The sequence below is a fragment of the Gorilla gorilla genome, chromosome 15 (assembly GCF_029281585.2).
Source record: "Gorilla gorilla gorilla isolate KB3781 chromosome 15, NHGRI_mGorGor1-v2.1_pri, whole genome shotgun sequence".
In the NCBI taxonomy this organism is placed as follows: Eukaryota; Metazoa; Chordata; class Mammalia; order Primates; family Hominidae; genus Gorilla; species Gorilla gorilla.
The window spans coordinates 106987901-107007282 of NC_073239.2; the positions used below are offsets into that span (position 1 = coordinate 106987901).

Consider the following 19382-nt stretch of genomic DNA (forward strand, 5'->3'; position numbering starts at 1 on the left):
CTAATTTAACCAGTTGATTTTGCAGATAAGGCTTAAGCCTTTTGTGACCCTACCCTCTATGTACGAAAACATTACAACTCGATGTCAGATGAGCTCAACAGCCATGAAAGGAAACAGGGAGAGCCCTGGGGCTGGTAGTGAAAGGTGACATCATGGTGGGGCTGGCCTCGCAGTTTAATCCGAGTGTCCAAAGGACTGTGGCAAAGAATGTGCGATTCTTACCATGCACTGGTCCCAACCACATTGGGGCAGGGGCAGCATAGGCTTCCAGGTAATGCCAGGCAAGCCTCACAGTCAGAAGGGCATCCTCATCATAGCTGCAGTCAGTTGGCCTGCTCTGGAGCAGGACCCAGCCAATCAAGACGATGGTGGCAGATTGATAGCTACACGATGGCTATGTGGGGTCACACGGGTACATTGCTTATCTGATCCACATAACAGCACAAGGAGGTGGATTGGCAAAATGGGTCAGAACTCAGAGCTGGAGTCAGGTGGGCAGGGTTTGAATGTCAGCTCTGCCGCTTACTGGCTGTGCAGCCTAGATCAGGTTATATAACTTCTCTGTGCCATGGTCCCCCAACTACAAAATGAAGGTGGTGATAATACCGTTTGTAGAGGGTTGATGTGTCTGGTGACTTAGTACATATAAAGTGTTAAGCCACGCCTGCACAGAATGAAAATAGTACAAGTGCTTACTGCCGTCACTGTTACAGGTAGGTCATTAGGATTGTCTGTGTTTTCCTGAAGGAAATTCAAAAGGTAAAATGCTTGTCCAAGGTCATACTTCTACAAAGTGCACTTTAGCAGCACCTGAACTCAGGTCAGACAGCACCTAAAGCCTCTTCTGTTAACTACTGGACTGTACAGCCAGAGCTCCAGGGCAGTGTGGTAGGCTGTATCTAAGGAGGTGGACTGTTTTTTCCCCCAATCTATTGTGGACAGATGACATTTTTAGAATATAAAGTCAGGTGCTTGGATTGTGTCAACACTGTCAAATTGCTATAGAAGTCTCTGAATGCTTGCTTTGACTTTCTGAACTCAGCACCAGCCGGCCGTGCTGAGTCTCCACTTCCAGATGGGCCCTCCCAGGCCTAGAGGAGTACTACTCCAAGTCTGGCAGTAGTACTCACACTTGGAGTAGTATTCCTCTAGGCCCTGGGGGGGCCCCACCTGGAAATGGGGAGAGAAGTTCTGCAGAATGGGCTGAATAGATAGCATTGAAGTCACATTAGGGAGAGTCCATGGTCAAGGAGTTTGCACTTGGTAGGTGTCCAGGCCCAACCCCTGAGAGCAGTGCTGTGCCCCTTGCCAAGGTGAGGGGCTTAGGGAAGGGCAGGGCTGAGCCAGGCCAGTGGGGGGTAGGGTCACTACCCTGTGCTTTCTGGCACAGCTGATAGCACACATGGGAAGTAAAGTAACTCCCCAAAAATAATCAACACATGGGAACACAGAAAACAAGCAGTTCTACCCATTGGTCTTTTTTTTTTTTTTGGGGGGGGGGACTGACCACAACATGCCTAATGTTTTTGAGGAAACCATGCTTCCATCATTCTCCCATTGAAGTTTAACAATTACTTCTCCCTAACTGAAGAAACCCTCATCTCCCCTCTGTTGGCATGAAGCTGCGTGCCCCTGATTTGGAAGGCTGTATTTTTCCACCTAACAGTAACAGCTAATGTTTCCTGAGTTCTTCCTGTGTTTCAGTGCCTGTGTCTAAGTGCTTTACACTTAATCTTCACATCAACCTCCTGAAGAATGTACCATTAGCCCTTTTTTTTTTGAGATACAGTCTTGCTCTGTCACCCAGGCTGGAGTACAGTGGCACAATCTCGGCTCACTGCAACCTCCAGCCCCCAGGTTCAGGTAATTCTCCCAAGTAGCTGGGACTACAGGCACCTGCCACCATGCCCAGCTAATTTTTGTATTTTTAGTAGAGACGGGCTTTAGCCATGTTGGCCAGACTGGTCTTGAACTCCTGGTCTGCCTGCCTAGGCCTCCCAAAGTGCTGGGATTACAAGCATGAGCCACCACGCGCGGCCTTATTACACCTATTTTACAGATGAGGAAACTGAGGTTCAAGGGAGTTACATAACTTAAAGTCCACGGTAAGCAATGGAACCAAGACTCTGCTGTCTCAAAAGTGCACACCTTCCTGCATTGCACTACACACAAGTTCAGCCTGGTTTTCCTGGATTCTTTAGTGGAAGTTATATAGTTATCCCTAATATAAATTAATACAGTATTACGTGATTTCCAGTGTAAATATGGTACTAACATCACATTATGCCTAGGTCAGATCCTCTTATAAAATCTTTGACAAATTTTCCAAGTTTAGTAGCCCACTTATTTCAAGCAAATCCAGGACAAAAGAATACCATAAACTGTACAGTTTCTTACTGTGTTTCTATCAACTAGTAAGTTTGGTGGCCATTGCTTATATAATAGGATTCACACATCCAAAAAATGAGAGATCAAAGGTGGTCTGTGGCCATATGCTCCTGGGAATGTCAGCAATGACATGACCAAGGCCCACCTGGAGGCTGGTGATCAACTCAGCCTGGTCTGTGTCCACTGGTCCTTGAGCATTAACATTGGCCAGCAAGCACTGAGCGCTTTGTGCCAGGAACTCTTCTATGGGTTTTGTGTTTATTTAAATTTTCATAACCTTATCAAAGACATACCACCGTCATCTCCATTTACAGATAGAGAAATAAGTTATTTTTGAAAAGTCGCATAGCTGGCAAGTGGTGGAGCTGGAATTTGAACCCAGGCATTTTAGCTCCAGGGTCATCCTATACTGCTGTGAGGATCCAGGCAGCAGATGTTCCCAAGGTCCAGCCAAGGGGCAGGCTTTGAGATATGGCTTGGCTGTGTCCCCACCCAAATCTCATCTTGAATTGTAGCTCCCATAATCCTCACATGTTGTGGGAGGGACCTGGTGGAAGATAACTGAATCATGGGGGTGGGTTTTTCCCATGCTCTTCTTGTAATAGTGAATAAGTCTCATGAGAACTAATGGTTTTATAAATGGGAGTTTCCCTGCACGTGCTCTCTTGCCTGCCACCATGTTAAGATGTGCCTTTGTTTCTCCACCATCTGCCATGATTATGAGGCCTCCCCAGCCACGTGGAACTGTGAGTCCATTAAACCTCTTTTTCTTTATCAACTACCCAGTCTCGGGTATTTTTTCATAGTAGTAAGAAAATGGACTAATACACTTGGCATACGTGATATGTAACTATATATACAAGACTGGGTACGCTTTCATCCGCTGTAATAGCAAATCGTGGTTGACATGACAGAACCAACTAGCAGCACATAAAGTCACCCACTAAATGTCACATCAGTGTGCAGGACTGAGCCATGGAATTATTAAAGCCAGACCTACAAGTGGAGTGGGCTCCTTTCAGGTAAGAGCATCAAGGGCTGAACACTTGCACTGTTAAGTATGATCTATTAAATTTTCTGAAACCTACCGTTTTTGTTGACTCAGTAGATCTAAAGCACAGAGCTGGAGGAATGAGGCCAATGTCAGAAGAGAAGGCAGCATGGGAGATACCAGAGATGCGGAGGGCAAGAGGCAGCCCACACTAGCGGGTGGTGTGCAGAGCATGCAAGTCTTGGTGCAACTCCTGTCCCGTATTTCACAGAGTTCCAATCAAGTCTGTTTTAAAGCAGAATTCAATCGATGTGTATAAATTATATTTTATTCACAGTAGGCCTTGAAGAAGCTCCACAGTCTGACCAACTTTATGGTTCATGTATCTAAGGCACATGTTGCAGTGTCTCCTGTTCCCTTTGTAGGAAGGTTTTCAAAGAGCCCCTTGCTATTTTTTGTTGTTGTTGTTAAAGAGATGGAGTCTTGCTCTGTCACCCAGGCTGGAGTGCTGTGTGGCACGATCATAACTCACTGTGGCCTCAAGCAGTCCTCCTGCCTCAGCCTCCGCAGTAGCTGGGATTATGGGCACAAGCCACCACACCTGGCGTCCATTGCTTTTATCAAGAACTGGAAGGCATCTGGACCAGTCACCTTTTTCATTATACAAAAAGAGAAGCTTAGAAAGGAAAGGCAAAGGGGAAATTGCATGCATGGGGCATTTATTACGGGTAACTCAAATCGTAATTTATGATCATAGGTATATACATCTTCACACAATGGGGCAGGTGATACTATCTTAATTTTATTATATAGAGGGAAAAATAAGGTTCAGGGTTACACAGCTGGTTAATGAACAAGATCTGTACCCCATCTGAGGTGCTAAGTCTATCCTAGCTAAGCCAATGCTATCCCTTTCTGGACCTGAGGACATAGATGATGCTACTGTGTATGCCCTGGATGGCTGTTTGCTCATAGGTTCTTTAGAAATTAACAGTTAAACTGAATGCTGATTTTGTTCTCATATAATTGACATTACTAAAATTTAAAAGCCTCAAATGTTTGCTACTCAATATTTTATGAATATTTTTATGAAAGAATACATTAGGTTTCTTTTATAGTTACAAGAAACCAGGTTAATTAGATTTGTACAATGAAAGAGACTTTAACAAAAGTCTGGCAACTGTGCTGGAGCCAGGGAATCCCTAATGTAACAGACTGTCTCCAACTTTCAGCTCTGCTTTCCAGAATGTGGGCATCATTCATTCTCAAGCAAGCTCTCCATACTTGGAGGCCAAGATTCCCCCGTGGCACTAGGATCCCATCTTTCTTCCAGCTCCTTATTCCAGAGAAAATACTCAGCAACCCCAGGAAAAGTCCCTGGATGCATGGGATTGGCCGTCTTGAGTCACAAGTCCTTTCCTGATCCAATTACTCCAGATCCTGGGGCTGCCCCTGATGGGGAGGGAGGGAGGGAGCAGATGGGAAGTTCTCCAAAGGGAGATGGAAAATTTGCCTGATGTCTCCTCCACAGTGAGAAGCGTCCCTAGGTGACCTATTAATATTGCACCACAGAAACCTATGCCTCTTAAATAATTTGTGCAAACTTGTAGAATATATTGAAAAGCAAAAGGAAACCAAGTAGAGAAATATTTTTTAAAGTTTCTTGAAAAAGTCGCATAAATTAATGAACCCTTGTGTCCTACAACAGTGATTTTTTAAACTATGGGTCACAACCCTTTAATGAATCCTGAAATCAATTTAAGGGTCATGACCAGCACTTTTGTTTTTTGAGTCAGGGTCAGCACCGTTGCCCAGGCTGGAGAGGGCAAAATCAATTTAAGAGTCATGACCAGCACTTTTTTTTTTTCTTCCTTGATACAGGGTCAGCACTGTCCCCCAGGCTGGAGTGCAATGGTGCAATCATAACTCACTGCAGCCTTGACCTTCCAAGCTCAAGCAATTCTCCTGCCTCAGCCCCCGGAGTAACTGGGACTATAGGCACATGCCACCACGCCCAGCTAATTTTTTTTTTTTTTTTTTTTTTTTTTGTAGTGACAAGGTTTTGCCATATTGCCCAGGCTGGTCTGGAACTCCTGGAGTGAGCCACTGTGCCCGGCCATGACCAGCACTTTTTAATGAAAATATCTGTGTGTAGCACACAGTAGACTTATTTTTGCTTCAATTTACATATCGATGAGTGTGTTCCTTTCCAGGTTCCCTCGTTCATCCACCCTGAATGAAGACAGATACTCACCTGGTAATGGCCTGAGATCTGACTGAAGCCTGAGAGGTGACTCAGCCACAAGACACTCAGGGTTCATTAGAATTGTCTAGTCCCAGCTCTGCTTCCTCCAAGCGGTGAGACCTTGAGGCATTGCAGTAACGTCTCTTGAGTCTTCCTTTTCTCATTTTAAGGACAGGACTAATACCTGTCCTGCCTGCCTCATGGGGTTGTAATAATGATCAAATGAAGTGGTGCTCTTGACCAGTGGCAGGAACTTCAGAAATGTGAGTTGTAACAATTTGTATTTGTTAGCAGTAAATAAAAGTGCTTGGAACCGGCAGCCTCTGGGGCAATTAAGTATAGAAGATAAAACCCATGCCTTTTGGAAACTAGCATTCTTCCACAAATACTGCTTCCAGACTACTAAATGGAAGTTGTTTCTGGAAGATGGATAGATTTAAGAATCTTGGCCACGGAGCTCCTTTTTGCATCCCACAGAAAGGGGCTCCGCTCACAAGGAAGTCTTCCTCCCTAGACTGAGCCTCCCAGAAGCACACCCTGAACAACTCTGCAGAGCTGAGCAGCGTACTTCCTGTCCTACAAGTACTGTTTTAGTGATACCTGCTGCCTCCCAGAGAGAAGTGGCAGCATCTCATTGGTGGGGTTGGGCGAATTAGGGAATGCATGTTAATGTGAACCCCAAGAGTGAGTTGATAGCTGGTGAAGAGGGAGAAGGTGGAGGTGAGGGCCTTTAGGTTGGCCGGCTGGGCTTGCCTCGCAGTCAGTAAAGCCCCCTCATGCAGAGCCATTCATCTCCTGCTGGGAACGCTGACCCTTTGGTTCAGATGCCTGATATAAACTCACTGATATGGGAGGGGAGGATCTGAATGGGTAGGAAGGAAGCAGGGAAAGTTACTAGGACAGACAGATTCTAAGGCTTCTCTGAAAGGAAGGAAGGAGTTGTGATGTGCTACCGGGGAGGTCCAAGGGAGAAGGGCCTGGGCAGTGTGCACCACTGGTGAGGGTGTGAAAAATGGGCTGGTGACTGGCCACCAAATGGCTTGGGGAGAAGTGGCTGGAGAGAGGGTCACCTGTGTGGTCGGAGGGATCGGACAAGTGTTTTTAGATGTTATGAGACTGTCTAAGTTTGACACAAGACACTCCTAAGTTTGCAAAGAAAGGATATACAGTCACCTTCCTTCAATATCAGAAACAACATGCTGGGGATTAAAAATAAATACTTGGCCAAGAACCTTACCATTTACCAGGTGCATCCATACAGTAAATATCTGAGTGTCTCTTACATGCCTGGCATGTCCCACTTCACCCACAGGAAGAAGTCCATTTTATAAATGAAGAAACTGAGGCTCAAAGAAGTATGTGAACCTAAGGTTTCAGTCTTCTTAAATCCTGCTTCTTGATCTCCTCTAATACCATAGCACACTCAAGAAATGAGCATCTTTAATTGTGCTTGGATTGGCAGAATCTGCCTTTAGGTAGAGGAGCAGACGTAATGGCTTTAATGAGCTACTTAACTACTTTCTAGAGACAACCAAGAGACACTTTTGAAGAGCCCAGTCTGAGACCTGGTTCCACTTTTCCATCCCTTCTGTGTCCCTGCCCCCAGCCCCCACCCCCAGGACACATCTGGCAGTGAAGGGACTCCAATTCCTGTTCTAGGGAGTGGCCCCCACTTGTGCTCAAAGTATAATTAAGTGGCTTAAAAGTAAGTGCAAGGTCGGGAGAAGGACTTGACTGCATGAGGGAACTTTTAGAGGTTATAGAAATGTTTCTACCATAATTGTGGCATTGGTAACATTTAACAAAACTCCTTGAATTATATACCAAATTGGTAATTTTTATTGTATGTAAATTATAGTTCAATAAAGCTGATTTTTAAAATACTCAATGTAAATCCTGATATGTGCATTCATTGTATGTAAATTCTACATCAGAAAGGAAAAAACTAAACAGTTGTTGAATTCCAGTTAATGATATACATGCTGAAGTATTTAGGGGCAAGTATATGGATGTCTGCAGTTTACTCTGAAATGCATAAAATGTAAGATATATTAATGGACAAGTAGATACATGATCAGGCAAGTAAATAAAAAATTAATTGTCCAGTCTAAGTGGTCAATTTACAAGCTGCCGTTGTAAAATTCTTCTTTGATGTGTTTGAAAATGTCATTATACAATGTTGGGGGAAACCAAGTGACTTCAGGTTTTTGGCAGAGCCAAAGAGTTCCTATTGGACCAATTCTTTAGCAAATAAAAACTGTAAGCTCTGGAAAAAAACCTTCTTTAAAAACCAAGTTCTTAAAGATACTGAAATAGACCAAAAGCAGGCAGATACCGGAGAGGAGTCAGTGGAGGAAGGGCACGGGACTGTGTGAGTTACCTGTTTTTTTACCACCGTTAGCCTGAGGCCAGGTGTCCATGCACCGTGCAGGACAGGTAAGCCTCCAGTGTACAATCTACAGTCTCGCTGGCTTGAGGAACCAGAGTAGAGAGTTCAGAGCATCACAGCCTCTCGAGAGTAAAGGGGGAAATAACAGAAAAGCAAGCCAGAGAGGGGATTCCTAAATTCTGTATATAAACTGCTCAAATCTCTAGCTGACCACTGAACTATGCATGCAGAACTAAGGCTAAAAGAACTGAACTAAAAGTTGAACTACTTCCCACTGCAGGGGAGACAGTTTTGTCACTGAGTTCAACCAAGTTAACTGCATGTTTTAAAATAATTATTTTTCAGAGGAATGTAAGAGAATCCTGAGTTTCTACAACACAATGTAAATTATACACTAAATACAATGTCTAGCATACAATCCAAAATTATTCACTATCTGAATAAACAAAAAATTATGCCTCATTCTCAAGAGAAGAGACAAAGGAGATCAACCCCAAGGAGTTCTAGTCAAAGCTATTAAAGCAGCTATTAAAACTGTGCAAGAATGTGAAAAAAGTTCCCATGGTAATGGCCGAAAAACTCCCAAATTTGGTGACAGACATAAAGTTACAGATTCAAGAAGTTCAGTGAATAATAAGCAGGATTAATACAAAGAAAACCCCATCTAGGTGCATCATAGTCTACTGAAGACCAAACTTAAGAGAAAATATTGAAATCAGCTACAGGAAACTAGGGAGTAATGATTTAAATGACTGCTGACCTCTCTTTAGAAACATTGGAGGCCAGAAGACAGTGCAACATCATCTTTAACACGCTGAAAGGAAAAAAAAGTCACCCCAGAGATCTGTATCTAGCAAAAATATATTTCAAGAATGAATACAAAAAAAAACTAATATTTTCAGATAAAAGGAAACTAAGAGAATTTGCAGATCTAAATTACAAGAAATGCTAGAGGAAGTTCTTCAGGCTAACGAGAGATTTTACCAGAGGGAAACTCAAATCTTTAAGAAGGAATAAAAGGCACTGAAAATAGTAAACATCTGAGTAAATACAAAGGATGTCTTCTTTCTCCTCTTTAAACTGTGCATTACTGTTTAAAGTAAACAATAGGCGGGTGCGGTGGCTCACACCTGTTATCCCAGGACTTGGGGAGGCCAAGGCGGGTGTATCATGAGAACAAGAGATCAAGACCATCCTGGCCAACATGGTGAAACCTCATCTTTACTAAAAATAAAAAAATTAGCTGGGCATGGTGGCACATGCCTGTAGTCCCAGCTACTCAGGAGGCTGAGGCAGGAGAATAGCTTGAACCCAGGAGGTGGAGGTTGCAGTGAGCCGAGATTGTGCCACTGCACTCCAGCCTGGCGACAGAGCAAGACTCCATCTCAAAAAAAGCAAAAACAAAAACAAAAACAATTGGTGGGATTTTAGCATATGTAAATAATTTGAATGACAATCGTGGCATAATAGATGCAGGGAAGGGAATAGGAAAGGACCCTATACAGTAAGCTATCTATATTTTATGCAAAGTGATACCATGTTAGTTAGCTCTTAGCTGTGAAACGTTCATCCCTGGAGCAACCACTTAATAATGTAGAGATAGAGCTAAAAAGCCAATAGATAAAAATGTCTGCTCTGAGAAAGACACTATTAAGAGAATAAAAATATTTTCTCCCAGCCACAGACTGGGAAAAAACATTTGCAAAACAGTTATCTGATAAAGCCCTGTTAACCAAAATATACAAAGAATTTTTACAATTTCAACAATAAGAAAACGAGATTAAAAGATGGGCCAAACAAGGAGTTTGAGACCAGTCTGGGCGACAAGGAAAAAAAAACTTAGCTGGGCATGGTGGTGCATGCCTGTAGTCCCAGCTACCTGAGAGGCTGAGGCAGAAGGATCACTTGAGCCTAGGAGTTCAAGGCTATAGTGAGCTATGATTGTGCCACTAAATTCCAGCCTGGGCAATCGAGCAAGGCTCTGTCCCTTAAAAAGAAATAGGCTACAGACACCTCACCAAAATATACACGTGGCAAATACACATAGGAAAAGATGCTCCACACATCATATGTCATCAGAGAAGTATAAATTAAGACAATGAGATACCACTACACATTTATTAGAATGGCCAAAATCCAGAACACTGACATCACCAAATGCTGGCAAGGATATCGAGCAACAGCAACTGTCATTTATTGCTCATGGGAACGCAAAATGGTACAGCCACTTTGGAAGACAATTTGGCAGCTTCTTATAAAACTAAATATAGTTGCCATATGATCCAGCAATTGCACTTCTTAATATTTACCCAAAGGAGTTGAAAACTTATGTCCACACAAAAACCTGCACACAGATGTTTATAGCAATTTTATCCATAACTGCCAAAACCTGAAAGCAACCAAGATGTTCTTCAATAGGTGAATGGATAAATAAGCAGTGGTACATCCAGATAATTGAATATTATCCAGCGCTCTTAAGAAAATGAGCTATCAAGTCATGAAAAGGCACAGAGGAAACGTAGATCCACATTGCTAAGTGAGAGGAGCCAATATGAAAAGACTACATACTGTATGATTATACCTATGTGACATTCTGGAAAAGGCAGAACTTTGGAGACAGTTGAAAGACCAGAGGCTGCAGGAGTGGGGGTGGTAGGATGAATAGGCAGAGCCTAGAGGATTTTTAGGGCAGTGAAGCTACTCTGTGTGATACTATAATGGTGGATACATGTCATTATACATTTGTCCAAACCCATAGAATGTACAGTACCAAAAGTGCACCCTAATATAAACTATGGACTTTGATAATGTGTTAATGTAGATTCGTCAGTTATAACAAATGTACCGCTCTGTCGGGGGATATTGATAGTGGGGGAGGCTACGTGTGTGGGGGAGCATGGGTATTTGGGAAATGTGTACCTTCCTCTCAATTTTGCTGTGAACTTAAAACTGCTCTGAAAAATACTCTATTAACTAAAAAGACCCAGTTAATCCAAAAGAAGTCAGGAAAGGTGGAACAGAGAAGCCAAAAATAGTGGGGACAAACAAGACAAATAGTAAAATGGCAGACTTAAGTCCGGTCATATAAACAACTACATTAAATGTAAATGGTCTCTATCTGCACTAAGACGGCAGCCACAGGCCACGTGCAATACTTGTTAATTGACATCAAATAAAATTTAAAAGTCAGTCTCTTCATTGCAGTAGCCACATTTTAAGTGCTCAGTAGTGACTCCCATATTTCACTAGTATATTGAAGAGCACAGATATAAAATATTTCCATTATCACATAAATTCTATTGACCAGCATTGGTCTGATCAATCATGGAGATTATCAGAACTGACACAAATTCCCCCCAAAAAGACCCAACTGCATGCTGTTCACAGCAAGTCCACTTAAAATACATAAACTACACAGATAAGTTAAAAGTAAATGGATGGGAAAAGATACCATGCAAATGTCAAGCAAAAGAATGTGGTGACTGGATTAATATCAGATAAAGTAAACTTCAAGGCAAAGGGTATTACCAGAGATAAAGAGGGACATTTCATATTAATAAAAGGGTCACTACACCAATAAGATACAATAATTATAAATGCATATGTTTAATAACAGCTTAAAAGTACATGAAACAAAAAGTTACATAAAGGTAGAAATAGACGATTACACAGTTACAGCTGGTGATTTTAAATATTCCTCTCACCAATCAATAGAATAACTAGATCGAATGTCAGTAAAGATAGATCATAAAAATACCATCAATTACTTTTAACTGACATTTATAGAACACTACAGCCAACAACTGCAGAATACACTTTCTTTTCAAATGCACATAGTACATTCACTAAAATAGACCATCTGGTTGGACCATTAAATAAGTCTCAACAAATTTAGGAAGATTGAAAACATACTGAATATGGTTCTCTGAACACACTGGAAATAAGTTAGAAATAAATAATGTGTCTTTTTTAAACTCCAGATATTTGGAAATTAAGCAACACGCTTCTAAATCATGTGCCCAAAAAAAATCAGAAAATAATATGAATAAAATATGAAAATACAACATACCAAAATTTTTAGGATGCAGCTAGCACCAGGCTAACAGGGAAAGGTATAGTTTAAAAATACGAATGAGAGCCAAGTGGGAGAGGGTCGCTGGAGAAGCTCCAACCAGCCTGCCTACTGAGGTGGAGCTGGAGCCTGGGGAAGTTCACGACCCTTGCAGCAGGGAGGAGCCCCGGCCCCTCCTCTTCTTGTGTGGAACCTGGGATTCAAGCTGCCGGCGGGAAGCGCTCTAGCAGGGACTCTGGCCTAGTAAGAGTCCCTGCTTCTCCCTTTTCTTCCCTTTCACCCAATAAAGCCCTGCGTTACTCACCCTTCAAACCCTCTGCGAACCTAAATTTTCATGGCCGTAGGACGGACAAGGACCCCATCTTTAGCTGAGCTAAGGAAAAGTCCAGCAACACTAACATTAGCAAAGAAGAAAGGTCTAAAATCGGTGATCTAAACATCCACCATAAGCTAGAAAAAGAAGAAGAGTAAACTCAGAAGTAGAGGAATAAAAAGAATAGAGTGGAAACCCCAAGTGCAACATATCCCAGAAATGCAAGATTGGCTTAACATTAGAAAGGCAATCAGTGAAATACAACATATTAGCAGAATAAAGGAGAAAACTATATGATCATCACCATAGATGCAGATATGGCATTTAACAAAATTCAGTACTCATTCATGCTTCATTAAAAACAAAAAACTCGGCCAGGCGCGGTGGCTCACACCTGTAATCCCAGCACTTTGGGACGCCGAGGCGGGTGGACCACGAGGTTAGGAGATCGAGACCATCCTGGCTGACACGGTGAAACCCCGTCTCTACTAAAAAACAAAAAATTAGCTGGGCCTGGTGGTGGGCGCCTGTAGTCCCAGCTACTTGGGAGGCTGAGGCAGGAGAATGGCGTGAACCCGGGAGGCGGAGCTTGAGGTGAGCCGAGATCGCGCCACTGCACTCCCGCCTGGGCGACAGAGCGAGACTCCGTCTCAAAAAAAAAAAAACAAAAAACCAAAAACACCAGAAAACTAGAAACAACAATAAAAGGAAACTTCCTTAATCCGATAGTTTCTATGAAAACCCCACAGCTAACATTATATAAATGATGATAAAAGGAAAGTTTTCTCCTAAGATCATAAGACAAGGATATCTGCTTCCACTTCTATTGAATAATGTACTGAGGCTCTAGCCATTGCAGACAAGAGGGGGAAAAGATGATAAACATCAGGAAGAAAAAAGCAAAACTTGTAGATGACATGATTATTTACAAAGAAACTCCTAAAGGAATCAACAAAACACGTACAACTGATGACTAAAGTAGCAAGGTTGAAGAATTCAAGTATTTTTGCAACAATCGTGTATTTTTATGGACTACAGCAAACAATTGAACAGTAAAATTTTGAAATTCCATTTACAATAACATCAAAAGAATATAAAATACTTTAGAATGAATTTACAAGAGGTGCAAAATCTCCATATGAAAACTTGGTTAAGAAACCCTAAATAAATAGAGGAATATACCTCTTTCATGAATTGTCAAGATGTTCTTCCCAAAATAGATCCAACACAATCCCATAAATCAAGATCCCACAGCTTTTTGGAGGAAATTAAGCTGATTCTATGATTTTTTAGTGGAAGTGTAAAAGTTTTATAACATCCAAAGAATCTTGAAAAAGAAGAGCAAAGTTAGAGGACTCAATTATAGTCCCACTAAAGACCTACTATAGAGCTATAAGTAATGTAAATCCTGTGGTATTAGCATAAGGGTGGGCAAATAATGAACAAATTAAATTCCTGAAACTCAGGCATATTTATCTTTTCAACAAATAGCATTGGAATAACTGGAAATCCACCTGGACAAAATGACCTTTGACTCTTACCTCATACCATAAGGAAACAAACTTAAATGGATCATAGACCCAAATATAAAAGTGTGGGGAGACAGAAAACCTATGCAACCTTGAAGGAGGTAATGATTTCTCAAAGGGCACCAAACATACAGAAAACATATTTAAGAAAATAAATAGGCAAATCAGAGTTAGAAAATATTTGCAAGATATGTATCTGAGAAAGTACTTGTATCCTGCATATATAAAGGATCTCTATAATTCAGTAACAGAGAAACTAATTTTTTAAGTGGGCAAAATATTTCAACAGAAAATTCACAAGAGAAGGTACACAAGTGGCCAGCAAGCGCATTAGACATCAGGGAAATGCAAATTAAAACCACAGTGAGATATCGCTACATCCACCAGTATTTTTAGACATCAGGGAAATGCAAATTAAAACCACAGTGAGATATTGCTACATCCACCAGTAGTTTTAAAATTAAAATGACTGATACTGCCAAATGTTGACAAAGATACGGAGCATCCACAACTATTGTACACTGTCAGTACAGCTGCTTTGGGAAAATGTCGGGCAGTTTCTCATAAAGCAAAATACACACCTACCCTATGACCCAGCAATTCCGCTCCTAGATCTTTACGTAAGAGATATGAAAACATATGCCTACATAGTTGTACAAGAATGTTCCTAACAGTTTTATTTATGATGACCAAAATTTTCTAACAGTTCTCCTTTCTATCAATAGGAGAATGAATAAACAAACTATGGTATACCCAAACAATGAAAAACTAGCAATAAAGAGGAAGGAATTACTAAGACATATAACATGGGTAAATCTCAAAAACATAATGTTTTCCACAAAAGAGTACATACCGGCATGATTCCATTTATATGGAGATTTAGAACAAAAAAACAGTTCTATAAAAGCGAAAGTAATCGATGGTAGAAAAATTCCGAACAGTGGTTTTCTCTGGAGGAATGAATGTGGGTAGGGAGTTACAGGGAAGGGACTTAGGGGGACCCTGTTGGTGATGTTTGGCTGGTAGGTTGGATAGGTGATTTGCAGAGGTGTACCCATTTGTCAGAACTCACCTAATGATACACTTAAGATTTGTGCATTTCATTGTATGTAAATTTTATCCGAAAAGGAAAAAAATTCTGCAAGTAAATATTGAACCCTACGTAGTGATATGCAGGCAGAAGTACTGGGGATGAGGGCGGAAGTGTACCAAGCTCTGCAACTTACTCTGAAATGCATCCAAACAAGATGGGTTGATGGATGGACAGAGGGACGGGTAGATATCTAATAAATCAAGTATAGTAACATGTTAATTGTAGAATCTAGGTGGTGGGTATACGGGTGTTCACTGTAAAATTCTTTCAACTTTTTAGAATGTTTGAAATTTTTCATAATAAAATGGATTTAAAAGGTAATTGCAGTACTCACCCTGGGTGTATACACATGCACCCATTCTCGCGATGCCCCTAAAGCTCTTGCCCCTCAGAAGGCTAGATGAAAGAGGGGCATTGGGGAGTGAGTAACAGAGCCGAGAGGACTGCTAACAGCACCAGGGTTTCTGATGAAAATGCACTCGCCAGAGCTGTGTTTCTTTATTCGAAATCACACGGTTTTACTCAACAGGGCTCCTAGCCCTTCTGTCTCTGCTCCTGGTGCGTAAGGGTGGTGTGTGGGGCTCTGAGCCTGAAACCGCTCTCTCGGAAGGTGGGAAGATGCCCACGTATCCATTCGTCTCCGCGTACAGATTCGCTCCCACACGCCCGGGCGAGTGATTCCGGAGGGCCGCGCGGGGCTGTGTGCGCGGGCGGGGGCGGGATGTGTCTGGAGGGGGCAGAGCGCCCTCTCCCGGCCCCGGAGGGCCCACGCGGACCGGCTGAGCGTCCCACCAGCTGGTTCTGCATCCACTACCCAGATCTGCGCGCCCTGGTGGGAGCACTGCAGCCCCGGGTCGGCCCTTCGAACGCCGGGCGTCTACCCGCGGAGACCAGCGCAGGAGGCGGGCCCGCGCTCAAGGAGGCGGGCGACCGGGTGGAGTCGCCGCAGCTGGCAGCCGCACGGCTCCACCTGTTGCAGCGTCGGAGCGCGCCCGCCTGAGAAGGCAGAGCGCGGTGCGGACCTGTGCTTCGCGCGCCGGCTGGCAGGGCAGGGCCGCGGCTGCCAGGAGGCCCGGGAACAGTCCCGACGGAGCGGCGCGGAGAGGGCGCTCCCCGGAAGGTGAGATCTGAGCGCGGCAGCGGCGCCAGCGCCCGCTACAAGGCGGGGTGTCGGGGAGGGGGCCCCGGCGGTTTGCTGGAGAGCCTTGCTACTGTTCTGCATGAGGTGGGGGATGCCTTCTGCGCGGACCCCGCGTCCAGGCAAAACTCTGGAACGCACTAGGCAGCCAAGCTCGGGGGGAAGAGATGGAACTCTCCAAGGTCAAGGTCTCCTGGCCGCGGAGCCCTTCCAGCCCCCAGTATTTGGCCTCCTCTCCGGAAGCGGGGCTGGCTCGCTGTGCGCGCTTGGTCCGGGCGGAGCCTACTAGTAGGCGCAGAGGACGCCCCCGCGCAGGATCCAGAGACCAAGGGCTCTCTGGCATGGTCAAGGCGAGGGAGGCTGCCCGGGGAGAAGCCCCTAACTTCCTTTGCTCCCTGTTCCAACCTCCCTTTCTGGTCTCCTCTCTCCAGCCCGTCCGCCCAACGGATGCGCAGCGTTGGGGCCCGGCCGGAGGTCGGAGCCCTCGGACGCCGCAGCCCTCGGACGCCGCTCAGCACAGCCCCTCTCTCCATGCGCCCGCCCTGGACCCCCTCCATCCCTAAGCCCCGGCAGCCGATTCGGAGACTCGGGAGGCCACAGGCTCAGCGCGACACCACGACCACAACTAGGAGGCACCATCGTCGATCTACCTGGGGAGGCACCTACAAAGCCAGCAGACTGACACCCGCGTCCTAGCCGTCGGCGGCCTGCGAAGCGATAGTCAAAGGAACCAGGACCCAGGACCCCGGCGCTCTGCTTACCCGCAGACCTCCGGACCGCCCCCCCACCCCGCCCCGCCCCGCCCCGCGACCTTCTCTTTGTGGGAAACTCGAGTTCGCTCGAGCTTGCCCTGGAGACGCGCCACGCCCCCTCCCCTATCTGAGCCGGACAGGGAGCCGGGGTGGAAACTGCGCCCGCATCCCAGCGCCAAGCAGACGTGGACTCTGCGCCCGTTCCCCGGGACCTTCAGCGTTAAGGAGAACTCCGAGGAGAGCAGGGGGAGTGGAGGGGAACGGCGGCGACAAAGCGGATTTGAAACTAGGAGTCAAGGAGGACGTGGGGAGCTGGCGCCACAGGAACTACCGAGGCGGCGGCCGGGGGAGCCTCGCGGCCTGCGGGAGCGCCCGGCGGTCATGGGCGAGCCGGCGGTGGGGCGCCCGGGAGCTGGCTGAGCGCCGGGGCCCTTATTTCCCCGGGGTGTGGGCGAGACTCCGCCGACGCCCGGTGCCGTGGGCCTGGGGGCTGCCCCCGGAGGCCCGGCCATGGCTGGCCGGGGTTTCAGCTGGGGCCCGGGCCACCTGAACGAGGACAACGCGCGCTTTCTGCTGCTGGCCGCGCTCATCGTGCTCTACCTGCTGGGCGGCGCCGCCGTCTTCTCCGCGCTGGAGCTGGCGCACGAGCGCCAGGCCAAGCAGCGCTGGGAGGAGCGCCTGGCCAACTTCAGCCGCGGCCACAACCTGAGCCGCGACGAGCTGCGCGGCTTCCTCCGCCACTACGAGGAGGCCACTCGGGCCGGCATCCGCGTGGACAACGTCCGCCCGCGCTGGGACTTCACCGGCGCCTTCTACTTCGTGGGCACCGTCGTTTCCACCATAGGTAAGTGTGCTGGCCGGACTCGCTGACAACCTCCGGGCGGCCTCCACTTCCTCCGGGGGGCAAGACCGACGCTCTCATCCTTTCATTCATCCATCTGGGCGCCCAGCCCGACTCCACTGACATGAGCTGTCGCCTGATCAACAGGTGGTATTGCCTCCCCGCTGCTCTAATGTGGTCCAGGCACCGGCAGCTTCAGCGTCACCTGGCAGCTTGTTAGAAATGCAGTCTCAGTCCCCTCTGAGGACCTGCCGAGTCAGAATCTGCATGTTAACAAAGTCCCCAAAGGATTGGAATGATCCTTAAATTGGAGACGCTCTGCTCTGGGAGATTTTCAGTCTAATGAAGGAGACACGGCTTGAGTTCATGGGGAAGAAGGCTTTTACAGATAGGGACAGGAAACTAAACATTTACTGAGTCAGTCAGAGGGGAAGTGCAGATTTTAAAAGATTCTGCCCTCGACTTCACACTTACCGAGAAAAAATCAGAACACCAGACTGAAAGTGAGGAAGCAAAAGTGCCAATGACGGTTCAAAAGATGGAAAATTTTCCACCAGGAAGAACCAGGGAAGTGACCTTTGGGCTGAATCAATTCGTGTTAGGCATAACTTGGGTTTGGGAACTGAAAGCGCGTCGCACTCTGGAGTAGGAGAGAATCGCACTCAGGGGTCCCATGAGCTGGTTGGAGTGGTGGAAGGAAGACTAGGAAGGTCTGCTGGCTAATGGGATGGAGGCGGGGGTAGGACCTTCACTGACAGACTGAGGAGCTGGAATTTACCTAGAGGCACCTGGGAGCCATTGAGAATTTTTTAGCAAAGATGTAGCACAGCTACAATCAGCTGTGTTTATTTCCCAGCAGAAGGAAAATGATTTGGGGGAGTCTGCGCCACACCCCTAAAGACTGTTCATCCTTGAAGAATAATCAAGTGATTAATGGGGGTTAGGGAAGATGCTGTAGAAATAAATTCTGAGGGGGGCAAAAAGAGACCTGGAGCAGGGGAGGGAGCTTGGAAAAGTTAGACGGAGAGGAAGTGGCCTCCAAGCTGCAAAAAAGGCTGGCAGTTGCAAACAGCCCAGGGTGCATGTGATGAGCGCTCTGTAGCTACTGCCCCTGTGCACTCTAGAAGAGCTCGCTGGTGAGGTGGGGCGACAAGTTGAGCCTCCTTGAGGCTCCCACACGTGGCTGTGCTACATAGACATTCTGCCAGGAGAAGCAGCACAAAAGACAAAAGAGATTGGCTTCAGGTCAGATTCATCATGAAAGACTTCCCAGGGCTAGTCCAGGAATCCAGGGCTTCAGCTGATGCATAGGAGGCGAGGCAGAGGACCAGTATGATTAGGGACACACAGGCTGTATCTGAAGTGCCTGGCTCCCAGCCCCCATCCTATCCCAGATGGCGCGGCCCATCAGCAGGCCATGATGGCACCACCATAACTGGGTATCAGGCAGGAAACCTTGCAGCAGACCAGAATGGGCCCAAGATTGGTGAAGGAGGAATAACACCCCCATGGTTCTCCCCCTGAGCCCACATTCTCTGCTGGACTCTTAGCCGTGTTCCACAAGCCCCTCCTCACATCGCCTCCCACGTCCCAGAAGCCAGTTCCAGAATCTCCACATAGGCAAGACTTGG

The 19382-nt window shown here is 45.8% G+C and overlaps 2 protein-coding genes across 2 annotated transcripts in view; both read left to right on the plus strand.

The window, feature by feature from the left end:
- The first annotated feature begins 3363 nt into the window (after positions 1–3363).
- Positions 3364–16951, plus strand: LOC134757143 (uncharacterized). The gene is made up of 3 exons (XM_063698160.1): positions 3364–3410; positions 15631–16140; positions 16590–16951. Exons 1-3 carry the CDS (start codon positions 3364–3366, stop codon positions 16852–16854), a joined length of 822 nt encoding a protein of 273 aa, XP_063554230.1. The 3' UTR covers positions 16855–16951.
- Positions 16952–16973: 22 nt separating this feature from the next.
- KCNK13 (potassium two pore domain channel subfamily K member 13) overlaps positions 16974–19382 on the plus strand; it is a 123903-nt gene continuing 121494 nt past the window's right edge. The window contains exon 1 of the mRNA XM_004055562.5: positions 16974–17754. Within this exon, the coding sequence (XP_004055610.1) occupies positions 17421–17754 (334 nt within the window). The 5' untranslated portion in view covers positions 16974–17420. The remainder of the gene's footprint in view (positions 17755–19382) is intronic.